This window comes from Phascolarctos cinereus, unplaced genomic scaffold, assembly GCF_003287225.1.
Source record: "Phascolarctos cinereus isolate Bilbo 61053 unplaced genomic scaffold, phaCin_HiC Scaffold_9;HRSCAF=440, whole genome shotgun sequence".
Lineage (NCBI taxonomy): Eukaryota > Metazoa > Chordata > Mammalia > Diprotodontia > Phascolarctidae > Phascolarctos > Phascolarctos cinereus.
Window position 1 is genome coordinate 103,852,501 of NW_027556402.1, and position 25,730 is coordinate 103,878,230.

The 25,730-nt window shown below is 36.7% G+C and overlaps 1 protein-coding gene across 7 annotated transcripts in view; it reads right to left on the bottom strand.

Moving 5' to 3' along the window:
• Nucleotides 1-25,730, bottom strand: part of ARFIP1 (ARF interacting protein 1) — a 151,277-nt gene that overhangs the window by 68,565 nt on the left and 56,982 nt on the right. For 5 of the 7 annotated variants that reach the window (XM_020994046.2, XM_020994044.2, XM_078148782.1 and 2 more), the window contains 3 exons: nt 16,132-16,240; nt 10,729-10,824; nt 8,767-8,879 (listed from right to left, as the gene is read on the bottom strand). In XM_020994046.2, coding sequence (XP_020849705.1) covers nt 8,767-8,879; nt 10,729-10,824; nt 16,132-16,240 — 318 coding nt within the window. The remainder of the gene's footprint in view (nt 1-8,766; nt 8,880-10,728; nt 10,825-16,131; nt 16,241-25,730) is intronic. The other 2 variants (XM_020994047.2, XM_020994048.2) reach the window with 2 other exon arrangements.

Sequence of the window (25,730 nt, forward strand, 5' to 3'; positions counted from 1 at the left end):
AGAACATTTTGTGTGGCCTGCTCACACACACTTTGCTGAGTACTATACTAGCTGCCTTTTATAAAAAGAGGATTTACAGTGCATCATTCACTAGGCCCCAGCATCAATCTGGTCACATGACACATGAAGGAGGGCTCAAAAAATATAAACTGTTTCCAGATGTACTTAAGAATTCAAACTGCCAACTTTAAAATGACATATATTGGGGCAGCTAGGTGGTGCAGTGGATAGAGAACTGGCCCTGAAGTCTGCAGGACCTGAGTTCAAATGTGGCCTCAGACAAAACACTTGACACTTACTAGCTGTGTGACCCTGGGCAAGTCACTTAATCCCAATTGCCTAAAAAAAACAAGACATATATCAGGGACTTTAGCCTATTTCTTTGTCTCTACTTTAATGTCCTGACAAAATAAAAGAATTATCAGCTTTCTCACTTATAAGAGGAAGCAGCTGTATTAGATGATCTCTAAGGTTCTATGTTTCCATCTATTAATGCTATTTAGTTTTTCATGCTTTTCTGTAAAAAAATTAATTTTGGAGGTAATGGAGTGCAGAATAATGACAATAATAACAATCACAATAACATTTATATAGGACTTAAATTTGCAAAATGCTTTACAAATATTACCTCATTTCATCCTTAGAACAACCACAGGAGTTAAGTGCTATTATTATCCGCATTTTACAGATGAGGAAACTGAGGTAAACAAGGGTTAAGTGACATGCCCAGGGTTACACTGCTAGTAAGTATCTGAGCCTAAGTTTGAACTCAAGTCTTCCTGACTCAAGGGCCAGAGCTCTGTCCACTCTGTCACCAGCTGCCTCTAAAAATCTTCACTGCCACATTTATAAAGGAAATATATAAGGGAAAAATCCTGATCATGGGAAGTGTGATAAAAAGTGAATTGGAGCCTCTTCTCCTAAGCACTGATTCTTGCTAACATTTAAAAAAAAATCTTACAAGCAATAATAGGAGGGAGGCCTAAAGCTACTGGCCTGCTGTAAACCTGTCCTTATATTAAGAAGCTGCATGGTGGAATGAAAAGACTTGGATTCAAAAAGAGCCTGGGTTTGAATCCTGCCTCTATGTGAACAGAGACAAGCCTCCTAACCTTGGGGTGCAAAAAGAGGATCGAGAGTATAACCTGCGTACAATTTGGCCCATCAGGTTCTATGAGCTTGTAATGAGATAATGGATGCAAAACACTTCATAAACTTTTAAATGTATATAAATATTACTAAGGAAAAAAGGTAAAAGAATGAAATGAATAGTGAACACATGGGTGACGAATGTCAGTGTCTATATCAGTTTAATATTTTCTGTAGTGTCAAGAAACTACACAACAAAGGGTACTGGGAAAAGAAAAGTTCCCTGGGTACAAAAGACAGATATTAAAAGGTGAGCTAAGTGGGGAAGAGAAGGAGCTCAGGGACACAGGTGAAAATATTAACAAATGAGCAGGCCAATGGGACAGCCAATGACTGAACGAGACAACGTAACAAGTGAAACAGGCCTGAAAGTTCAGAAGACACTGCATGAAAGATGAGGAGGATGAGGTTCAGTGTGAACACTGACGACAGAGTCTAAAGGATTTTTCCAGGATGCTTAGTGTTTGGGAACCGTGCCAGGTAAACCTGCTCTGCAGACTAAGATCCAGGTTTTTCTTCTAATAAAGTATACAAAGATTTCTTCATGTCTCCTATTCTAGACCAAAAGAAAGAACACACATGATTATTTTCCACATGCTCTTGGTGAAAAACAGCAGTTTGAGAAATTAATATTAAAGGCAAGTTGATCTAACACAAAACTAACATCCAACTCTTTTTAGTGACACTAAACCGCAAAGACAGGCATGTCATAATTGTTGAAAAAAGAATATGAATACTAACATTAGTTTTCCTAGTGTAGACTAGGCTTAAAGAAGAAAATGCAGTCAGGTTTTGATTTAACAGAACTATCTTCTTAATATCACACAACAAACAGGGCAGGCAACAAATGTTCGCAATGGAAAGGTGTCAGAGATCAGAGCTGACTACTAAAACGAAAAATGAAAAGTGAGAAGTTCTTCTAAGGCAGCAGGAGTGAGTCTTGAAGTCTAAGAAAGGGGGTAAAATTTAGGAGGAAGATCCAGAACACCCAGAATGGGAGAAAGAAGTTGCAAATATAATCCCCCAAGATCCAGTCAGGGTCAAAACTAGTTTTTAAGTAGTTAACTAGAATCAGAAACCAGTGGGAGTCATAGCTTTATAGGTTATAAAGACAAACATAGGTGAATGCTGAACTACCAAGATCCTTAGGCCAATTCTATAACTCTCTTTGCAACAGAAGGTGACTTAATGGACTGATCGCATAGGTGAGCCTAAAAGGTTAGTCAATGCTCATTTAGTCAAGGGGTTTCACACTTAGCAGTCAGATCCTGATGATAGATTTGATGCAATTATGTAAATATTTCTTGCCCTTTCCCCTCAATTAGGCTGAAATAAAACAGCAACTTTTATGCCCCCCAAACTGTCACTTCCATATGGACTCCAGTCAAGTAACAATTTTATTTATAATAGAAATAAGACCCAATATGCAAATACTGATAGGGCAGCTAGGTGGTGCAATGGAGCAGCAGGCCTGGAGTCAGGAAGACTCATATTTTTGAGTTCAAATTCAGCTTCAGACATTTACTAGCTAGATGACCCTGGGCAACCCACTTAACCTATTTGCCTCAGTTTCCTCATTTGTAAAATGAGCTGGAAAAAGAAATGGAAAACCCCTTCACTCTCTTTGTCAAGAAAACCCAAAATGGGGTCACAAACAGTCAGACACATCTGAAAAATGACTGAAGAACAACAAATATGAACACTGATCACTTAGTTATAAAGAAGTTAGTTCAGAAGAATACTGTCATGATAACCTCAGGTCCAAAATATGTTCATTAAGGCTAATTTAGAAAGGCATATTCTATGTATTAAATGGAGAAAGTAACACCATCATCAAACAAAATATTTCTCTCAAGGCCAGTTCTGTTTCCATAATTCAGACAGGTTTACATTAAGAAAAAAACTTTCAACAATAAGCAAGTAGAGGCTATGGGAAGACAGACACATTAATATACTATAGATGGAGCAGTGAATCTGTTCAACCACTGTGGAAAACAACTGTACTGTTTAGGGGAAAAGAGTCAGTAAAATGTTTATACTGTTTGACTCAAAGATCCCACTACTGGGCAGATACTCTAAGAAAATCAAAAGAAGACAGACAGTTCCCACATATACCAAATATTTATAGTAGCCCTTTTTGCGGTAGTAAAAGAAACTAAGAAAGTACCCACTGATGGGAAATAGCTAATCAACTACTGGTATATGCATTTAACAAGACATTAAAGGTCTGCAAGAAGTAGTGAACATGAGGAACTCAGAAAAACTTGGGAAGACTTGTAAAGTCAAACCAGAAGTATAATGTGTAAAAGGAATAAAATGATGTAAATGAAAACAACACTGAAAAGCAGGTGGACACTTAATTAAGTAACTGTATTAACCAATCTTGGCCCCGAGAAAGAGGTGAGGCAGCATCTCCTCCTTTCTGGACAGAAGGGAGGTGTGAAACACTACAATACAGTCAGTTGGGTACCCCATGTCCTCCAGTTTTACTTAATTGATCCTTTCCCCTTTCTTCTCTGCCACTTTGCTGTAGGAAAGGGTTTGTTGGAAAATTAAGGAGTGGATATACTCAGAAATGACTAATACAAAAACAAAGGCACTGATAAGACTAATTTAAAGTGTATTTTTTTTTAAAAAATTTAAACCAGCTAACAAAGGAGTAGTTACAGTCTACACTGCAGGAAATATAAGTTCAAATTTATAAATAATTTTGCAGGGAAGAAATTTAATCAGCTTCCATTTTTGATGGAAGCCATGAATATTTTTCACAGGTTTTCTGCAGCTATGAAAAACAATACGGTTAGAGACAACAATTTAGTTGATACTGCAGTCATTGCATACCATAGGGAGCTGTATCACTTTGTAAAAGTGATTCAGTAGGGATACAGACAAGATAACTGTTGGCACAACGTTTTTCCTATAACATGTAAGTAAATTTAGACAAAGCTCATAGGCAATCGAAAATGGGAAGCATATGAGAGACAGTTTTCTCTCAAAGTTAGTCAAGTTAATCAAAGTTAACCAAGAATGGAACAACAGATAAAAAAAAAATGAAAGGCTCTAAGTGGGAAAAGTGGGAGAAAAAAAAATCAGTCTCCAGCAGCTTCCCCTTAACAAAGAGTCCTATTCTCATGTTCTTAAGTTCAATAACTTAGTTTACAAAACAAATAAGAAGCAGTTAGAATTACAAAATAAAACAAACAAACAAACAAAAAGCTTCCCACCAATAAGACTCCAAGCAAGGTCTGACATGTAGTCAATTACTTACATGAAAGCATGGTGAAAAGCAAACAGATGTTGCACATCTGAGAAAGAAAAAAAAGGCCCCACGTTTACAAAACTAAAATCTAACCCTCTCAATCCCTTACAGGTAAGGTCTAGGGCATTCTAAAAGATGGAGAATAAGCTAATGTTCTATAACAGTAAAAAAGGTGCCAAAGAAATGTTTCCTGTTGTAGAAAAAATAAAATATTACAATTTTGACACTGAAAATATTACAAAAATCATGGAATATCAGACACGCACGTGCCTAGTGAAAGGTCTGATGGCATCATTGAGGTCCTGAAGGGAGAGGAGTGATTTTTAGCACTAAATTTGAGATTTTTATTTTTTAAATAACAAAATAAGGACTTTTTCTACAAAATCTGTTAAGAAAAGATTCATGTAGATTCAATTTTGATTATGGCTGAAATAACAAATCTTACTTTAAAAATCCTAAGACATATATATTCTTAAGAGGCCTATGAAACCTGAAATTAAGACTGGCAATACTGCAAAAGTAAAGATGACAATTTTAGTTGTTCTAAATGTCAGAACAAGAAAGAATCCAATTTGAGAGAAACCACAGAAACAAGGCCTAGCAAGGGAAAAAAAATTAAAATTGTCACCTGGAAAAATTAAGAAAATAGTCTAGTATTTGGAGAACAGGTTACTCATCTCCTCCCCTGATACTTCTTGGGGCTCTCTTTACTGTCACTAAGCTAGTACAAGACAGCTTGGTGGAGTTCTAGTGAGAGTTCTACTGAAGACTTCAGTGACACCACTGTTAAATATGATGAACTTTGTCAAACCACCATTACCATGGGGTTCACTATATGACTGTGGATTTAGATCTAGAAGAAGGAAGATTTACTCTAAAGAGATTTGTTGAAATTAGTATGGTTCTGAGGAACATACTTATCAAATACTACGTGAGAGAGTAGATAAAAAAGGAATGAAAGTGAAAAAGTCTAAGTTTCCCATGAAGAAAGTATACTTTTTCTTTTGTCTAGAAAAAGAATAGAAAACAAATATTAAGATCCATAATTATGCTTATTACTGTCCAGAACCATTTCAAAAAATGTATTTCCTCTGATTAGCTTTTTAAAAATTAGTTTAATTTCTCTCAGCTCACTTCCTTTATAAATGAACACAGTTGAATGAAGTATCAAAATATTTAATGTCTGTCTTCCATTGCTACAAAGTTAATACTAAAGGAAAGATATTACAAGGAAGCTGAGATTCTTATTTCAGGAGTACTAATGAAAGGAGGAAGGATATTTCCAGGGAGTAACAGTTTGACTGCCCTGATATTTTACCCTAAAAAAGCAGCATATCCTACAGACTATTTTCTCCTGAGAGGCAGTATGGTACAGTGGACAGGGAGTCAGGAAGACCCAGTTTTCTCATCTGTAAAATGGAAGTAATATTTGTCACCTCCTTCATAGGGTTGTGAGGCTCAAATAAGATTGCAAAAGGTGTTTTTCAAATACTGAAGTGCTACATGGATACCAATTATTATTATAATGACAGGAAAATACAGATTTTAAGACAAAAATTAGGATGATCATTACAAAAAAAACCTTTCGCTTGATAAATAGGTACACCAAGTTATATTAAATAGCAAGCTATAGTGCATTTAAAACATAATTCAATTTACAAAAAAATTAATCATGGACAACTTTTCAGGATATATTCTGCATAACATAAAGGATATTGGCATCATTAAGATTACTTTTCTACAAGTCATTCCCCAATTGATAAATGGTCAAAGGATATGAACAGGCAGTTTTCAGAGGAAGAAATTAAAGATATCTATAGTCATATGAAAAAAAATGTTGTAAATCACTATTGATTAGAGAAAAGCAAATCAAAACGACTCTGAGGTACCACATCACCCCTATCAGATTGACTAACATGACAAAACAGGAAAATGATAAATGCTGGAAAAGATGTGGGAAAACTGGAACACTAATGAACTGTTGGTGGAGCTGTGAACTGACCCAGACATTCTGGAGAGCAATTTGGAACTATGCCCAAAGAGCTATAATATTGTGCACACCCTTTGACCCAGCAATACCACTTCTAGGGCTGTATCCCAAAGAGATCATAAAAATCGGAAGTGGACCCATACATACAAAAACATTTATAGCAGCTCTTTGTGTGGTGGCCAAGAATTGGAAATTGAAGGGATGCCCATTAACTGGGGAATGGCTGAACTAGCTGTGGTATATGAATATAATGGAATGCTATTGTGCTATAAGAAATGATGAGCAAGGGGACTTCAGAAAAACCTAGAAAGACTTATATGAACTGATGCTGAGTGAAACCAGCAGAACCAGGAAAACACTGTACACAGTAACAGCCACATAATGTGATGACTAACTTTGATAGACTTAGCCCTTTTCAGCAATGCAAGGATCTAAGATAACTCCAAAACGATGGAAAAAGTTATCTAGAAAGAACTATGGAATCTGAATGCAGATGGAAGCATACTATTTGCTCTCCATTTCTTTTGTTGTTTTGTTTTGATTCTTCTTTCTTGTGGTTCCTCCCATTGGTTCTAATTCTTCTTTACATCATGACTAATGTGAAAATATGCTTAATATGAATGTATAAGTTGAACCTATATCAGATTGCATGCCTTCTTGTGGAAAAGTGGGGAGAGGAAGGGGGAGAAAATTTAAAACTCAAAATGTTGAAAACTAAAAATTAATAAATAAATTGTTTAAAATTTAAAAAAAAGTTCACAGAACTCTGTGCAGAACCCTGCTACAAAGTGTGAGGTCTTCCAAATACTGTTTGAAGATGGCATCATGCTGGTAGCATCACAGCATGGAATACAAGATAAAATCCATTACCTCACAGTAGTTTGGTTTAACCATCATCTACACAGGAAAAAGAAAGTAGAGGAAGAATCCAGATCTTATGATTCAAAACCCAGTGATCTTTTCATTATACCATACTTTTCCATGCAGAAAATGATTTATTTAAAACCAAATTATTTTTTGAATTATTTTATTTCTCAAATATATACATAAATGCAAATATATAATGTGATTAGATAATAATACTATTTTTAACATTATCATAAAAAATTACTTTTCTTTTTTTTTCTTTTTCTTCTTTTTTTTTGCTGGGCAATGGGGTTAAGTGACTTGCCCAGGGTCACACAGCTAGTAAGTATTATGTGTCTGAAGCCGAATTTGAACTCGGGTCCTCCTGAATCCAGGGCCGGTGCTCTATCCACTGCGCCACCTAGCTGCCCCCAAAAATATTACTTTTCAACAGAACAAACTCAGGTAAGACAAAAGGGGATATGCTCCATATAAAAACATAAGCACGTGTGTGCATGTGCAAGGATACACATGTATAATTAAATACACCTATATATACGCAATCCTCAATTGCCTAACATTTAGAAATGACCATTTTGACACTAAATCCTCTAATCCATACATATAAATGCCTGCTACTAGTTCCTTTGCCCTCCTACACTACTTGCTTGTTGTAGACTTTTTTGGACAGAGACTTTTCTCTCTCTCCCATGTCCCACGTCGCCATAAGAATTACCTAACCCCTAGAGATCAGTCCACTGAGCCCTCTACTCCATTATTCTCGTAGCCAGACTTCAGAGAGCCTCATGTTTGAGAACTCAGATTGGCTTTAAAGAATTTTGGATTTTTAGTCTACTAATACTATTTCAACAATATTATGGGCTTCTGTGGGCTGCCCTTAAAACTTAACTGTGAATTACAACAGCAGTTCTATAAGAATCAATCAATGACTATTTATTTAAACATATATATGCCAGGTGCTAGTGATACAATGATCTATCTTCCTCATCCCCAATCCCAAATAATCTTTGCCCTCAATTAGTTTATAGTACATTCTACTGGGGGGAAATAATATATATACATGTAAGTTCTATGTTCTAAACAGCCTGCTTACAAAACAAACTTCTGTAAAACAACCAGTTTGTAAATCTGAAGACTAAGTCAAGAATTGCAAATTATTCATGCAGAAGTAATTTTATCGTAAACACTAGCATCCTTCATGCAGGTGTATCCCTGTGAAGTACAAACAAGGGGCCTTTACATGGGCAATGAAACTGTGTATAGTTTCCTGCATTCCAAGGTAACACATGCCATATCATGTTTATATTTATATGTGACAAGCACTTACTGAGTGATTACTCTATTCCCCTACCTCCTTTCCATTACCGGCCCAGAATAATGCTGAAGTTGACTATGCAAGTGCTAATTTTAGCTATTATGCTGAAAACTTATAGACAAGCTTTGCAGTTATTCAGATTGTTATGTGAATATACAATACAATTCTGTGATAAAATTTACAAACCTTATAGGTGTTAAGGCTCCATTTTCTTACAAGCTCCAATTTCTCCATTGCAGGATTTTTCGTTTCATCTGCTAAAATAACTGGTCCACTTTTTTGTGGTATTCTCTGGCCACCTATATGATAATAACAAAATACGTTTAAACATAAAAAGGAAAAATCCAATACTGATATAGTTTTACTCAAATTATTTACCTATGAAAAATAGTTTTCTATAAAGTGAAGGTCTAAAACTTGTTGAAATCTATGAAACCTTTCCACTGACCAGGAGGAATAACTTCTATTCTATATATAAGAGCAACTTAGAAATGCCAAAAAGCATTCCAAATAGATCCTGATGCAAATTTTATGCATTAGTTGGGAAAGAGTAAACTATGGCAAAATTTGATAGCCTCACTACCGTATATCTAACATACTAAATAGTCCTCCCCTTCCATCTCACCCTCAAACACATAACTCCAGTGTTTGCAAACATTAGCATACAGAGAAAACTGGGAGAAACAAAATAATCTTTTACTATCAAGAGACAAATACTAGTCTTAAATTACCTTGGACAGGTCACTTAATCTCTTGAATCTATTTCCTCATCTCTGACAAAAGATGGTTGGTCTATATTATTTCTAATGTCCCTTTTTAGCCCTAAATTCAAATATTCTGTGAAAATTTAAATAGTCACTAAAAATTCCTTATTATCCACAAGAAGTGCTGTAGTTGAAATTATTATCTAGTCAAACACCTTTAACTGAGGGAGAATGGGCAATAAATAGTAAATGACACAAAAAGAATAAAAACAGAACCTTGGGATTCTACACGAAGAACTGATATTCACACTTTAATCAAGTATTTCCACACAAAAATTTTAAAATGAATTAATTTTATACAAAAAGCTTATTAATCATTGCAATGTAAAGAGTACTGCTTCAGCTTAAGAAAAAAATTTTTAATTTACCAAATAACTGAAATAAGTATTTGGAATGGATGTTTAAAAAAAAGGATTTAATTAGTCTCATCAATGGGAAAAATAAGTACTAGTTCTGGAGTCAGGGGAGCTAGATTCAAATTATGCCTCTCACATATTGCCTGTGTGACTGGGCAAGTCAAAGGATATGCCTAGGTCTCAGTTTTCTTATCTGTAAAACAAAGGTTTTGGATTGGATAGCGTCTGAGAGCTCTCCTAGCTCTAGACTGATACCCCTATGATCTCTGATCTCTATGAACAAAACACCTTGCAAAGCGTTTTTTACAAGAAAAGTGAAGCACCCAACAAATGGTCCCACGCAATCTTATATTCAGATTCAACTCTTCTTACTGTTTTCCATTTCAAAATATTAAGAGAACTTCAGATATGTCTAAAAGAAATGTATGTAGAAATCTCATGCACAAGCAGGTAAAGTCATAAAATACTCAATTAAATGTGTTCACAGTTTTTTGAAGTTGATTTTTTCCCTTCTCACCTCATTTACTATCTTCAGATACGTACATTACCCAGGCCTACGATGTAACTGCAAACAGAAACTAAGAAAAGGAAAACCACCAACCCTTATCAATCTCATTCTCACTACAAAATTATCCAAGAGTTAAAGAGGCAATGGTTTAGCTGGAAAAGGAGGATAAAGCTGCAAAGCCATAAAGCTGAGAGTTTAGGGATAAAAAGATACACCTAAATTTTCCAGAACTAGCAATAAGGTTACAAACTAGCATAACATTTCATGTATTTTACCTTAGGACAAGGTAAAATGTCAGGTTTATTAGCTCATCCTACTAATGACAGCAAAGACAGAAAGATGTGCTAAGTACAGAATGCACAAATTACTTTCATAAAAAGTATTAAAAGTGACAGCCATCAAAAAAGCAAGAATCACACACCTCCCCTAATAATACAAGAGAAATGATTATAAATTGTATGGAATTAGTGTAGCTTCAGCAGTGGCAAAGAGTGACTTAGCCAGTCAGTGCTGTGAATACCTGTAGGACCAATTAAATCCCTTCCTTGTTCAGCCAGTCTGCTAGCTGCAGCATTGCTAGGAGATATAACAGAAGACATAGGTGGTGCTGGGGAACCTGAAAAGGGTATATACATTGAACTGTGAAAATCCATTTTTCTTCTCTTGACATACACTGTACATTTTCAATAGATTAAACAGAGATTGCTTTCACTGACAAATGAATTTCCTTCTTTAGAACAGGCTAAAATGAAAATGAAAAAATGAAGTGAAGAGCTGAAATTTTTGGTGAGAATCCATCAACTGAAGAGCTACTGGACTGAACTTCCATAAACTTTTTGTTTAAATTGCTGGGCAAATTTCAATAAATTATATACACATACGTATATCTGTGTATAACATACATGTGTACATAGTTGCCTTTCATAGATTGCCTATATAATTCAACAGCTGTTCCTAGTGGACATCATTTTATTTGGATAGTTCATGAAAACATTTTAAAGTTGGTTATTCTGTTATTAGAATTAAGTCTAAAGTCTTTAAATCATCAGCCCTTAGTGGTTTACTTAGGAATGAATAGATTATTTTGCAGGGGAAAACTGAAATTCATACACACACATACATGTGTCTATGCATACATATACAAAAACACCTGGGTTTCAGTTTTGAATGAATATACATATATGTCTGTGTCCATATGTGTATATGTATACACATATACACACAGATGGAAAAAAAAAACCTGAAAAAAATGCAGCCTGACTTAGTGGCTCCCTAGGCACTTTGGAGTCAGAAAGACCTGAATGCAAGTCCTTAATGTCTCAGTGCCCCAGGCATCTTCTCTAAGACTAAGACACAGTTACCTATCTGTATGTGTAGAGTTTCTTCACAGGGTTTTCACTTTGCAAATGAACTCATTGGTCTAATAGTCCAAAAAAAAATTTTCAAATCAAATCACCCATTTGCACAAATCATAAAGAAATACATAAATTAACTATACTATGGATTTTGATTCTGCACAAACTATACCTGCCTTATGTATATGGAGGGTGAAGAGTGGCTGGAAATACATTTTTCTGACATACTACCCGTAAGTTTGACTAAGTGCTAGAAGTTCCCACCTAGGAAATAAGAATTCTTTATCTATTTGATTAGTTAAACTCTTCTGAATGGTGCAGGATCTTCATGTTCTGGGGCTTGGTGCTATCAGTATAAATCATCTGCAAACAAGAGATCTTCCCCATATTACAGAGTACCCCTCTTCCCTTCAGACTCTGTAGCAAACACTTTTGTCACCCTCACCCCCATTATATCGTTTTGTATCTTGTGTAATATTAATAATCATAGACATACTGAAAAATGTTGATACATTACCACATATTAAAACCTATTTATGGGACTCTTCCTTAACAGTCAGCAAAGACAGGCATGAAGGTATGCCTACCCACTGCTTTTATAAGAAACAATTTCATCACATTCCTCAATGTACACTGAGAACAGCTAGGTGGTCCAGTGGATAGAGTGCCCGGTCTGGACTCAGGAAGACTTGGGTTCAAATCCAGCCTCAGATACTTACTAGCTGTGCGACTCCTGGGCATATCACCTAACCTCTTTTCTTCTTTTGCTTCAGTTTCCTTATCTGTAAAATGGCAATAATAACAATACCTACCTTCTAGGGTTGTTGTGAGGATCAGAGGAGATAATAAATTTGCAGTGCTTAGAACAGCACCTGGCACATGGCAAACTCTATGTAAATATCTACTGTTATTATATGTGGTCTAACTGAAAGGCTCACTTGGCACCATGGCACAATGTAGAGAAAACTGGCTCAGGAGTCACAGGACCAGCAATTGAATCCTTCCTCTGAACCTTGCTGCCTATGCGGTTATCACATAACTTCCTCGGGTCGAGGCTTTCTCATCTATAGAATACTTACAATTCCCTATCTCACAAGGTAATTGTGATTAAAGTGCTTTGTAAGTCTGAAGGCGGTACAGGGGAATGTGTGTGATATGGAGTCCAGAAAGTCTATCTGTGAGGGATCATGGGATCACATCTGGAAAAGACCTTAGAAGAAATGTAATCCAACATTTTACATATGAGGAAAGTTCTTTCATCTTTTGAGGAATCTTCTATGATTTTAATAAATACATAGGTGATATCCTGTTGAAGCTTTTAAGGTTGCATTTTGCTCTAATGAATCAAATGATTTTTTATTTTCAACCAAGATAATGGTGAAATTAAGAAATTTACGTTTAGATGGGATCTACCAATACAATGGAAATTTCAATTTCAGTAAATTCAGTAAAAACTGTTTTAAAATATGTACCTAAGTCAGTCACTCCACTAAAGTGTATTTTCCCCCATAAGTATTTAAAAACATTTAGGGCCAAGGGGATCTCTGAGATAAACCAAACCAACCAACCTTATCAATATTTGATAAGGAATCTAAGACTCTGAAAGTCTAATGGGTTACAAGCAAAGCTACTATAGACAGTAATACAGCCACACCAGAACATAAGTCCTCAACTCTAAGTTCACTGTTCTTACCACGCTCTTATCAAGAAATATTGGGGAAAAAAATTTAAATAATCATTCATGGACATCTTGGACTAGAAGGATAAATAATCTAGCATAAACGCCACCTTAAGAAAAGAGAACATTTAAACTAGTCAAGACAAAGGTTAAATCCTATTATAGCTTTAAAACATAGATGATTTCCATGTTTCTTGAATGTCCACAGAAGCAATGCCCTGGTTAGTCCTGTCTAGGAAAAAAATCCACATAAAGATTGATCTTGTGATCCCTGTAAACACAGTCACTCCCTAATGCATCTGTGCCATTCCCGCCTGCTCATGGGCTCAGGTGAGCAGAGATCGTCCTTTTGGTCAGCTGCTCCCTCAGCAGCCTCTCAGGCCTCTCCCTATCTAGAGACAGATCAAATTCAAACACTCTGAACTCCTCAACCACCCATCAAAACAAAACACGACAAAATGCACACAACAATCCAGGGCTGTAGAGAACGAATAGGCTAAACATGAGGTCACACATATGGGCTAAATACTGTGGCTTCAGGACATTTCAATCTCAAATTAACTGACTAAGAATAGAACCAATTTAATTTTACTTTGAACATCTGCAAATTAGGAAACCTAACTTCTAGCAATATACTCAATACAGCAAATTTCTACAGCACAATTCTGAGGGATTTGTGGAGTTTTTAAATATTACAGTTATACTTAGAGGTAGCCGTCTTTACTTAATTTCACAGCCTTCCTCAGTTGCCTGAAGCCTTGGCTAAGTGTGCTCCCCCTGCTGATTAGTTCCAGTTTATCCTCTAGGAGAGCTTGTCTGAACATAGTTGTTCAATGTTGTCTCGCCACATCAGACTGTGAACTCCTTGACAGCAGGGACTGCTCTTTACATTTCCCTGTGCTTAGCACAGCATTAGGCATACAGTAGGCACTTAATAAATGTTTACTCACTGGCACTCTCTTAGAAAGAAACTTTGAAAATTCCCTTATTACAAATTTTAGTTCAATTTCTTCGAAGTTTTGTCTTTTGCAGAAAATAGCTTGCCCATGTTAGCCTACTAACACATATCACCTACCTGAAAGTCAATTGTTAAGCCATCCATTAGTATCCTCAAAGACAAATAACTCTTAACTGTTCTATCGTTTTTCCACAGGTCCTAGTTTCAAATTCTTGAATTACTACTGTTGATATTCTTTAGTTCTAGACCAACTTCTACATCTTTCAATGTGGATACAAAAATTAAATACAATACAAAGATAGGTTTCAACAATTCTAATTATGGCAGAATGATTGATTCCATTTTAATATGTTCTTATAGTATGTTAATTTTTTTTGCTTAAAAAATGTCTTAAAGCATTTTTTTAAATCCAAAGAAATTTTGATTTCTTTTTATAATATTTATTTAAGCTTAAGTTATTTAGCTGTTTCTGAGTTTAAAGAAATGATGGCCAGATTTTTATGGTATTATTTTACACTGCTCCACTTTTTAAAAAAAGACATGCAACAATACACGTCAAACTGTTTCACTGAAAATACTAACATATAATAGCAAAATATTTTTCATGTGTAATTTTTTTGTCAAACAACCTTAAAAATAAATGCAACTGCTTTAGGTAAAGAAGACTTAATACTACCAGCTGTTCATGCACAATCTTTCTACATTCAATTTTTCTCCAGACAGAGAGTTCTAATAAAATGGCATATTAAGAACTTTAGGCATGTGCCTAACATTTTTTTTGAACAGAAAGGATTAAAGGAAAGTGATGTAATTTTATATTCAATTCTGAACTGAGATAATATTATATGTTTATTCTAAATATTTACTAGAAGGATATACTACAAAGAGATATATTTCATCATTTGATTAAAGTGGTATGTACTTGCAGGAAGATGTTAACTTAAAAAGGGTCTAAAAAGATTTTTTAAAAGTGTGACAGACTGCAATATTCCACCAGATGTCAATTCCTCCAGAGCAGGAGCTGTTTCATTCTCATACTCAGATCATTAGAAGCTGGCGCAGTGTCTAGTGTCTGGTAATAGAGTACCCCCTGTACAGGTGTTTATACACCTGTTGACTGACTATCATGAGATAACCATTAGGCAGCTCATAAAGGCTATCTCTTCAGGGGCTTATGATCTACATCAGGCAGGACTCAGACCTACAAGATCAAGGATCCTTAAATGTTCCATGTTATTAAATCTGTGATGACTCAGACACCATTAACAGAATTCTGGAAAACGAAATCCAGTTCCACAGTTTTGCTCTGAACTCTTAGCAATGAATTAAAATATTCTGAAAATTCAAAAAATCTTCATTGATTACATGGGTAATAATATTAAAATAGCATTATCCCCCACCCCCATCACAAAGGTGCTTAATCAATTACCTTAAAATGTAAAGGAAATACACATGTGCACAAACCAAATCAAACACACAGCTTTTAGTGCTCTGGACAACTCTCTAACACTATTAGGTTACACAGAAGGTGCCAAACGGCATTGGTGGAGGGAGTTTCTTTACCTGCTAGCCCTCCATACCAGTGAAATCATAAGTCCATTCCCTCTATATCTGCAAAAAAAAAAGCCTTAGCATTCCCTTGGTCTTTGAAAAAATTGTTTCAGTGTTGATATTTTATTACAATGATTATGCTCTTAATTAAAGATTTACAAAACTAATTTTTAAAGTTCTATGAAACTATGGCCAAAGAAACTGTGTTGTGAATATTGAATTCTTTATGTGAAGAATATTATTAAATATTACTTTGATAATCTGACGATTACAATGATGATTAATACTAGTTTGTTAATAGTTACAAGCATTTGAGATATTAATAAAATATACCATAGTTATGAACTGGATAATTAAGAAAAAGTGGAGGGGAGCTCTTACCTTGAAATGGTCCTGCTTCAATGACCCCCTCTTTGGTGCTGTCAAAGCCATGAGATGTAATTTGGGTTTCTGACAGACCGAGTCCAGCTGGTAATGAACGCTTCAAATCCTTAGTAATGTTTGAATAAAAGGGAAAATCCACGTAAAAATCCCACAATACATAATGCTTAGGCATGGTTGTACTATCTTAATCACATCTTAAACCAGTCTTTCTCTCTCTGCAGTCTGGAATTTGTTTATGGTGTCATTGCGTTCTAATGTGATGCATAAGCAGCAAAATGATAAAGACTTTTAAAGGTACCATAGACTTCAGAGAACAAATAATTTCCTTATTTATTAACTAAATGGCATGATAATATTTAAAAAATGTATTTTCAAATTTATAACATGCTGACCAGGCAAATGGCAAAAAAGTGAAATTAGGATGGGCAAGGACAAAAGTTATTTCCTAGCTAATGTTCAAGAATGGCCGAATGTCCCACATTATCCTGATGTGGAAGAGAAATTAAAACTCCAGAAAATATTCTCTTGAAATGCCATTCTCTTGAGATGCCAAATGTTCCCCTAGTGAAATACTACCAATAAATTGGACCATGAAGTTCACAAAGATATGGATATTTTTTTCTCATTTGTTTTATACTGAATACTAAACATCAGACAAAATTGAAAAGAAGATGAAGGCAACCTACATGTTCATTATCACTCTCAAAATGAGCACATCTTGCTGCAAATGCAAGGGGAAAATATGTTCTAAATAGAGTTCATTCCAGAGCTCTCAAAATCAAGTAATGGACTACTAACCAGTCTGCTCCTGACAAACACTTTCTGACTTACTGATAATGCTGAGGATACAAAGCCCCCCTTATCAACATTAGTCTAAGCATACATTTCTCACTCCCTTTAACGTAAAAAAATTACCTCATTTATACATCAATCTAAAATAAACAAAGTGTAACAGTTAATTACACAGTCACTGAAACTAGCCCATGTGTCTAGACCCTAATAGGAAGTAAGCTGAAATAAAAGCATTATGTCTAAGACAAGTCTAACTTCTTTCTAATCAGTTATCTTGATTAGTTTTTCTCAGAAATAGGAGAAAAGGATCAAGATGGATGAGCAAATTGACATGGTGACATATTAAAATTATAAGCAGATCTTTATAAGCCTTCAAATTTAGGGGAACACCATTAAGGCCAAAGAAGTGCTGCATTCATTTATTTAACAGGTATTTATTAAAAGTTTGCCCAGCCTGTGATGTTTCTTACATTTTAGATCAAACACTGCTTTAAAAAAAAGCAATTTTTTAGTTTTTTAAATGAATGAAAATCTATTTTATTCCTCAACTGCCTCCCACTGAAGAAAAAAAAAATTAAAAGAAAAACAAAATCTTTCTAGCAAAACAAATTCTCACACTGGTCATGTCTAAAAAAAAATTCTTGCAAAAAAAAAAAGTTATTTCTCAATTTTGAAACCTAAGTTGACCTCTCTCCCTCAGGAGCCTCTCAGGCCTCTTCCTATCTAGAGATAGATCAAACTCAAACACTCAAACACTCTGAACTCCTCAACTACCCATCAAAACCAAACATGACAAAATGCACACAACAATCCAGGGCCATGGAGAACAAATAGGCTAAACATGGGGTCACACAGGAGATGATGGACCTATTGCAGAAAAGTAAGTCTTCATCCAAAGGACCATGAGTAATATGGTAAGGGACCTAGGGCTGACGTGAGGAAATGTGGTCAGAAAATTTAAGAAACATATAGACAATAACAGCTATTGATGGAGGCCCAGCTTGGAGTGGAAGGAGAAGTGAAAAATGGTATTTGCCATCACTAACAAAAGCATCATACTCCAAGGGCAAGGAACAAGGGCGAGTTTGTGAGGGAAAATGTTACTACCCGCCAACGCAGCTGGAAGGGGTTGCCACAAGTATGATGGTTGCACTACTAAGTCCCTGGTACACTTCATATCACTAGACACTAAAAATTTTGCATAGCAGTACTTAATGGTGTCATGCCTATTTGGAGAGCCTGAATAGAAGGTCCAGTGTGGGCTGGTGGTCAATTAAATTTAACTGATTTGGTTTAAATTTAATAATTACAAAATGTATAAAGACTTCCTAGGACGACTGATTTCAAATAATCTCTCACATGGGGCTTTTCTGGATTCCTCAGTTGTCACTACTTCCCTCCATCCACTGAAATTATTTTATATGTATTTTCTACTTATTTATTGAATTGAACTGATTTTCTGAGTGACCAAATTCAAGTTTTTATGTCTAAGAATGTAGGTAACAAAAAAGATCACTCTATTGAATGATTAACGCACAGACAATTAGGCACTGATTATGGTGAGAAGAAGTCTGAAAATGCTTTGGGTTCCTGTGGTCAAAGATGAGGGAATACTGAACTCCCTTGAGGGGGGCTACTAGCAGCCTCTGCTCCCTGATTGTGGAGTTTTCCTTTCCCCCTCCCAACCAGAAACTGGACCATGTTAAAATTCCTACTGCCTCCACTCATTCAATAAAGCCACATTATTAATCTACCAGACTAAGTATACAGCTAGCGCAAGAAACACAGAACCAGATCATAAACTTCTGCTGTCTATAGCCTTAAAATAAAACAAAAAGACTAATTTCAGCTCCTTAGTCAAAAGCTTTTAGTTAATTTTTGTGGTAAGAATTCAGATGGTCAAATTACAAAGAATCCTTCTACCATATTCCATACAGCTTTGTATGCGATTTTATGAGGAAGTCCTCTCAGGGGCACTACTACAACCCAACCTAAAGCAAGGCAAAGATCACTGCAGGATAAGTGACCCTCAGGAAGAAGACAATTGGTAGGAACAGGAAAATAAAACCTCCTAGTCAACAGTCTCAGTAGATGCATACCTTCTAGGAAAGACTTCATTGAGACAGAGCAGCTAAGATTCACCAAGTAATAACACGGACACTAGAATCAGAGAATCTTAGAATTAGCAGAGACTCACTAAATTTAGATGGCACTGAGCTTCATACAGTGAAGGCGTAAGGCCAGAGGCTGTTGCCAGCACTTCCTTTCTATATTTTCTGAGAATGTAAAAGGTTCACTTGAAATGATGGGAGAGATCTATGACTGGTGGCTTCTGGCATACCTTGCTTCCTGTCAAATGGGCATTTTCCAAGGAAACATGGCTAAAAGCTATTTGTAAAAGTTGACAGAATCTCTCTTCCCTATAAACAAATAGTAAGATTTTCCCTTCAATATTCTTAAGTCCCCACATACGTTGTCAGTCAGAAATCTCTACGTTCAAAATCAACTGGAAGCTGAGCAATGCCACAAAGAAGTTGGGGATTCCTGGGCATGGGAACAAAGGACTTAGAAACTGCATGAAATAGTCCATTGTATATATAAAGCTAAAAGCAGAGCATAAAAATAAGCTGTCAACTCTAAGGACTTTTTCTCCTCCTGTAAGTCAAATTGCCAAGAGGTACAGGAAGGAGACCTGTGATCTATAATGATGTTCACAACACAGACAAGCCTGTTACCATTTCTCTGTTTGTTCCTCATCCCCTAGAACTAGACCTGGGTGCCAGTAAATTGAGAACGTGCTGAAGAAGAAGGAAGATAAACCTTCCTTACATTTTTGCAATGATATCTGAGTACTCCATTTGCAAGGTCTGAGAGAGAAAAAGAGAAAGGGACAAGAAAGTGAAATACAGGCTCTAGAAGTTGTCCATATAAAATTACATATCTTAATGTGGATGACAGGTATTGATTTATTCCTGTATAGGCAATTAGGCCAAACTCAAATGATTCTAGATTGTACCATTAGAAACAACAGAAATCCCTCTTTGACTTGTATTCTGTGTTGGATCTGCCAAACACTGTTAATGGAGCATGGCTTCCTATTTTATAATTTGCTTGATTTTAATAAATATAGAATCAGACAAGATTATCTACAGTATATCTTTTAAAAAAATTTTATTGATATCTTTTGTTTCTACATCATCTTCATTTTCCAATATAACTTTTTCCTTTCCCCTCCTAGAGATTCATTCTTTTTAACAAAGAATAAAGAAAAAATCAGTTCAGTAAAAGTAAACATATCAATCAAATACTAAATCATATTTAATTCTGCTCTCAAAATCACACCCTCCCAACTCCATTGCAAAGAGGGAGTAAGGTGCATTCTCACATCTCATCTCTGGGGTCACGCTTGGTCATCATAATTTCTCAGCAGTCAGTTTTGAAGGCTTTGTTGCTGTTTCCCTTTACCTTGTTGTAATTGTTGCATACATACTTCACTTTGCATCAGTTTATATAATTTTTCGCTGGTGAGAAATCTTATCAAAAGGACAATATGACCCAAAACAGAATAAGAGGGGAAGAGCTGGAATGCCTTGGAAAATCACAAAGTTATTGTAATGACCCTAATTTTCTCCTTGGAACAAAAGTCTACCTTTTTGATACTACTCTCCTTTTATGCTGCTGAATGGCTGCAAATCACAGAATTTCTAAAGAAATTAAGCTGACAATTACTAAAAGGGCAATAGAGCAGTGCATGGTAGTTATGAGCAGACTACAATATGTTACAAAAAACTATGAAGGAGAGGCAGTTTAAAGGATTTTACCAAAGAAATGTAAAACTTTTTTAAGAAATTGGCTGGTCATATGATTAGAACATGGAATAACCACTGGCCAGCCCATATGCTCTCAATGGTACCCTCACAATGTCAAGAGAACCTGAGAAAGGCTCTCAGCACAGTGGGGAGCACACCTGTGGTGAACTGTTGAGAGAATGACTATGGACAAATGCTGCACAAGATGAGTGAGAACAGGTAAGTGCTGTGTATCACCAGAGGGCACACCGACATCAATGAGACCACAGACCCACTGGAGTACTGGAAAACATATGAAGCGGTAAGTGAGGAATCCATCACAGAACTGAGGGAAAATGAGGAAGCCTGAATGCCAGCTGCTAAAATCTAGAGGTTTCCAACTTTAAGGTGCCCAAAATAAAAGAAAATCTTTACCAGGTTTTTTAGAGAATCTAGGTAGAAATGACTCTTCTATCAAAGACAGCAGAGAGTCTATGCCACTGAGGTTAGAGTTTTTCTTAAGTCACAACTAGGAGGAAGAGTGATGTCAATTCACTCAGATGTGTAGACTTGTGAATACAATAACTGTTTCAGATTTTCAATTATGGTTTAAAAAATTCCTCTAATAAACACTAATTTGCTTTTATACCCCTGTATTATTTAAGTGGCATTTTGTTTGAGACTGAATATTTCCAAGATATGTTATCTATCTATCTATCTATCTATCTATCTATCTATCTATCTATCTATCTATTTATTTACTTAATTTTGGGTAGGGCAATTGGGGTTAAGTGACTTGCCTAGGGTTACACAGCTAGTATCAAGTGTCTGAGGCCACATTTGAACTCAGGTCCTCCTGACTCCAGGGCCTCAGGGAGATCATGGTGGTTAGGTAATCAAGGATGGAGTAAGAAGGCATCCCAGGTTTTTCAGCAAGGAAACAGCAACTATATATCTGCTGTTTTAGAAACGTTAATCTGATGACAATGTATAGGATGGATTAGAGCTGGGAACGACTGGAGGCAGAGATCTATGAAGCAGTTACAGAAGGAAACTAGCCATTAGTTGACAAAAGCCTTCACACTTCTGTTAACTTCCTCAGTCTCTAAAACCTACATCTTTATTCCACCTCAATCACACACAGGGAAGGTCAGACTGATGATCAAACCATTGCCCACAAGTATTCTATTCACATGATCAAAATTCTGAAATTCCTCTCTGACCATAATCTCTATCACTCTATTTCTTCCTGTGCCGTAATCCTTCTAAATGTATTTTTCCAGCATGACCATGAACACCAGTCCCTTAACCCTTCAGTGCTTTCTGAAGACTGATATCGATGCTCTGGCTATATCTTCCTCCCTTCCCAAACTGGACTCTGAAATAGTTAATTCAACTTTATATTGTCTTGTACTGTGGAATCCCTTGCACCCTACAGATCTAGGCTAAGTGACTGTGGATAGAGGGTTTGACCAGGAGTCAGGAAGACCTGAGTTCAAATCCAGCCTCAGATACTTCTTGGCTGTGGGATCCTGGGCAAAGCACCTAATCTCTGTTTGCTTCAGTTTCCTTGACTGTAAATTGGGGGTGAGGATAATATTTACTTTTCAGGGTTGTTGTGAGGATTGAATGAGATATTTGTGAAGCATTTAGCACAGTGCCTGGCACAAAGTAGGAATCTAATAAATGCCTGTTTCTTCCCTCCTTCCTTCCTTTGACACATGGCTAGCATGTGCTTGTGTGCATCAGCCGAAGAATTTGAATCTAGTTCTCCCTAACTCCCAAACCAGCCCTCTATCCATTACTTCACAAGGCCTCTAACTAGTTAAAATAACTGGGAATATTGAGCCTGGGGCAGAGAAAACTATGATGAAACCTTCCCTGACACCACCTACTCAATTAAGATTAATTAAGTGCTCTACTATGTAGAGATACAAAGAAAGGCAAAAAATCCCTGCTTTCAAGAAGCTCACAGTCTAATGTAGGAGACAACATGCAAACAACTACATACAAACAAGACACATACAGGACAAATCGGGGATAATCTCAGAGGAAAGTCACTAGCATTAAGGAGACTAAGGAAAGGTTTCTTGCAGAAGGTGGGACTTTATCTAATACTTGAAGGAAGCCAGGGAAGCTAGGAGGCAGAGATGAAAAGGGAAAGCATTCCAAGCATGGAGGATAGCCAGTGAAAATAGAATACTAGGAGTCAGGAGATGGAGTGTTTCATGCAAGCAGTAGCAAGGAAGCCAGTGTCACTAGAGGGAAGTAAGATGTAAGAGGATTATAAAGGTAGGATGGTCTTAAGGGTCATGAAGGGCCTTAAAGGCAGAGGATTTTATACTTGATCCTGGAGATAAAAAGGAACCAGTGGAGCTTATTGAGGGAAGGGAGGATGTTTGTGTGTGTGATATGGTCAGACTTGGATTTTAGAAAGGTCAGTTTAAGTGCTAAGTGGAGGATGGATTGGAGTGGGGAAGAGATGAAGGGAGACCAACTAGCAGAGCACTGCAACAGTCTAGTTTTGAGGAGACAAGGGACTGCGTCAAGGTGACTGCAGGGTCAGAAGAGAGAAATGGGCACATACAAGAGATGCTATGAAAGTGAAAATGAGCTTTAGACTTCCGGAAGCCAAGATGGTAGAGTAAGCAGGAAGTCACTTTCAGTCTCCCTTACTGACCTCTGGGAAAAACATAAACCAAAAAACAGAAAATAGCACTCCAAGAAAAACCCTGGAACAGCACAGCCAGTGGAAAGATGGAGTGAAGCCATCTTTTAACTGAGGAAACTTGGAAGACCGGTTAAAAAAAAAAAGTCCATTTCACTAGGGTACAAGGAGAGTGCATTCCAGGACAGAAAGCATACCAGCAAGCCAGTAACAAGCCTCACCTCAGCAAACCAGCAAGAGATCCTGAGCCCCAGAGTGGTAGAGCAGGCAAATGCCAACACCAGGATCCCGACATGCCCTAGCATAGCCAAAGGAACCAGCAGACTCCCGTTCAGAGAACTACCACAGGTACCCGCACTGCCCTGGGCAGGCAGGGAAACTCCAGCAGCAGACTCCCTCATGCACAGTCCCTGGTGGGCAGGAGTCCCCCAGCAGCCCACCACCTCAAAAACCCCACCTGGCCTCAGCACACACCAGACACCACCGGTAGAATTACAGCTCAGCATCAGGTAAGCTGCTAGACCCCTACAGCCTCCAGCTGCCAGCACCTGAGGCCACAGCACACAAAACCATTGACCAGGCCCCCAGTACAAGAAGCTTGGGACACTGGCAAAGCCAGGAAACAGGCAAAAAAAGGTGAGCAAATAGCAAAAAAGAATACTGCCCAAAAACTGTTTCTATGGGGACAGGGAAGATCAAAACACAAACTTAGAAGAGGGCAATGTTGTCAGTATGTCTACATTCGAAACCTTAAAGTGGAATATGAATTGGTCTCAAGCGCAAAAGACTTTCTTGGAAGAGCTCAAGAAGGATTTTAAAAGTCAAATAGCAGAGGTAGAAGAAAAATTGGGAAAAGAAATAAGAGGTATGAAAAGAGAGTAAACAACTTGGAAAAGGAAGAACAAAAATTGACTAAAGGAAACAACTCCTTAAAAAGTAGAACTGGCCAAATGGAAAAGGAGGTATAAAAATCCACTGAAGAGAAGAACTCCTTAAAAAGTAGAGTTGGCCAAATGGAAAAGGAGGTACAAAAGCTAACTGAAGAAAACAATTCCTTAAAAATTAGAATTGAGCAAGTGGAAGTTAATGACTATAAGACATCAAGAATCAGTCAAAGAAAATCAAAAGAAGAAAAAAATAGAAGAAAATGTAAAATACCTCATTGGAAAAACAACTGATCTGGAAAATAGCTCCTGGAGAGATCATTTAAAAATTATTGGTCTACTTGAAAGCCATGATCAAAAAAGAGCCTGGAGAGCATCTTTTAATAAATTATTAAGGAAAACTGCCTTGAGGCCCTAGAATCAGAGGGTAAAATAGTCACCAAAAGAATCCACTGATCACCTTCTGAAAGAGATCTCAAAATGAAGACTCCAAGAAATATTGCAGCCACATTCCAGAATTATCAGATCAAGGAGAAAATACTACAGGCAGCCAGAAAGAAATAATTTAAATATTGTGGAAATAACAGTCAAGATTACACAGAACCTAGCAGCTTCTACATTAAAGGACTGGAGGACTTGGAATATGATATTCTGGAAGGCAAAGGATCTTGGATTACAACCAAGAATCAACTACCCAGCAAAATTGAGCATAATATTTCAGGTGAGGAGATGGACATTCAATGAAATAAGGGAGTTCCAAACTTTCTTGATGAAAAAGACAGAGCTTAACAGAAAATTCAATCTTCAGATACAAGATTCAAGAGAAGCATGAAAAGGTAAACAGGAAAGAAAAAAGAAAACCATGACATTCAATAAGGTTAAACTGGTTATATCCCTACATGGGAAGGTGATACTTATAACTCTTGAGAACTGTATCTCTAATACAACATTTAGAAGGGGTATGCACAGACAGAGGGTATGGGTATAAGTTGACTTTGATATGATGATTGAAAAAAAGGGAGACAAGCATTGTTTGAACCTTACTCTCATTGGATTTGGCTCAAAGAGGGAATAACACACACACACACACACACACACACACACACACACACACACTCAGGTATAGAAATCTAACTTATCCTATAGGAAGTAGGAGGGGAAAGGTGAAAGAAAAGGTAAGGGGTGGATAGAAGGGAGGGCCGAAGGAAGGGAAGAAATATTAGCGGAAGAGGAATGAAAAGGGAGGGAGGCTTATAGAAGGGAGGGCAGATTGAGGGAGGTGGTGGTCAGTAGCAAAACACTAGTGAGGAGGGAAAAGGAGAAAGGAGAGAGAAAAGTATAAATGCAGGAAGGGGGAAATAGGCTGGTGAGAAAGACACAGTTAGTAATCATAACTGTGAATGTAAATGGGATGAACTCTCCCATGAAACGGAAGTGGAGAGCAAAGTGGATTAAAAACTATAA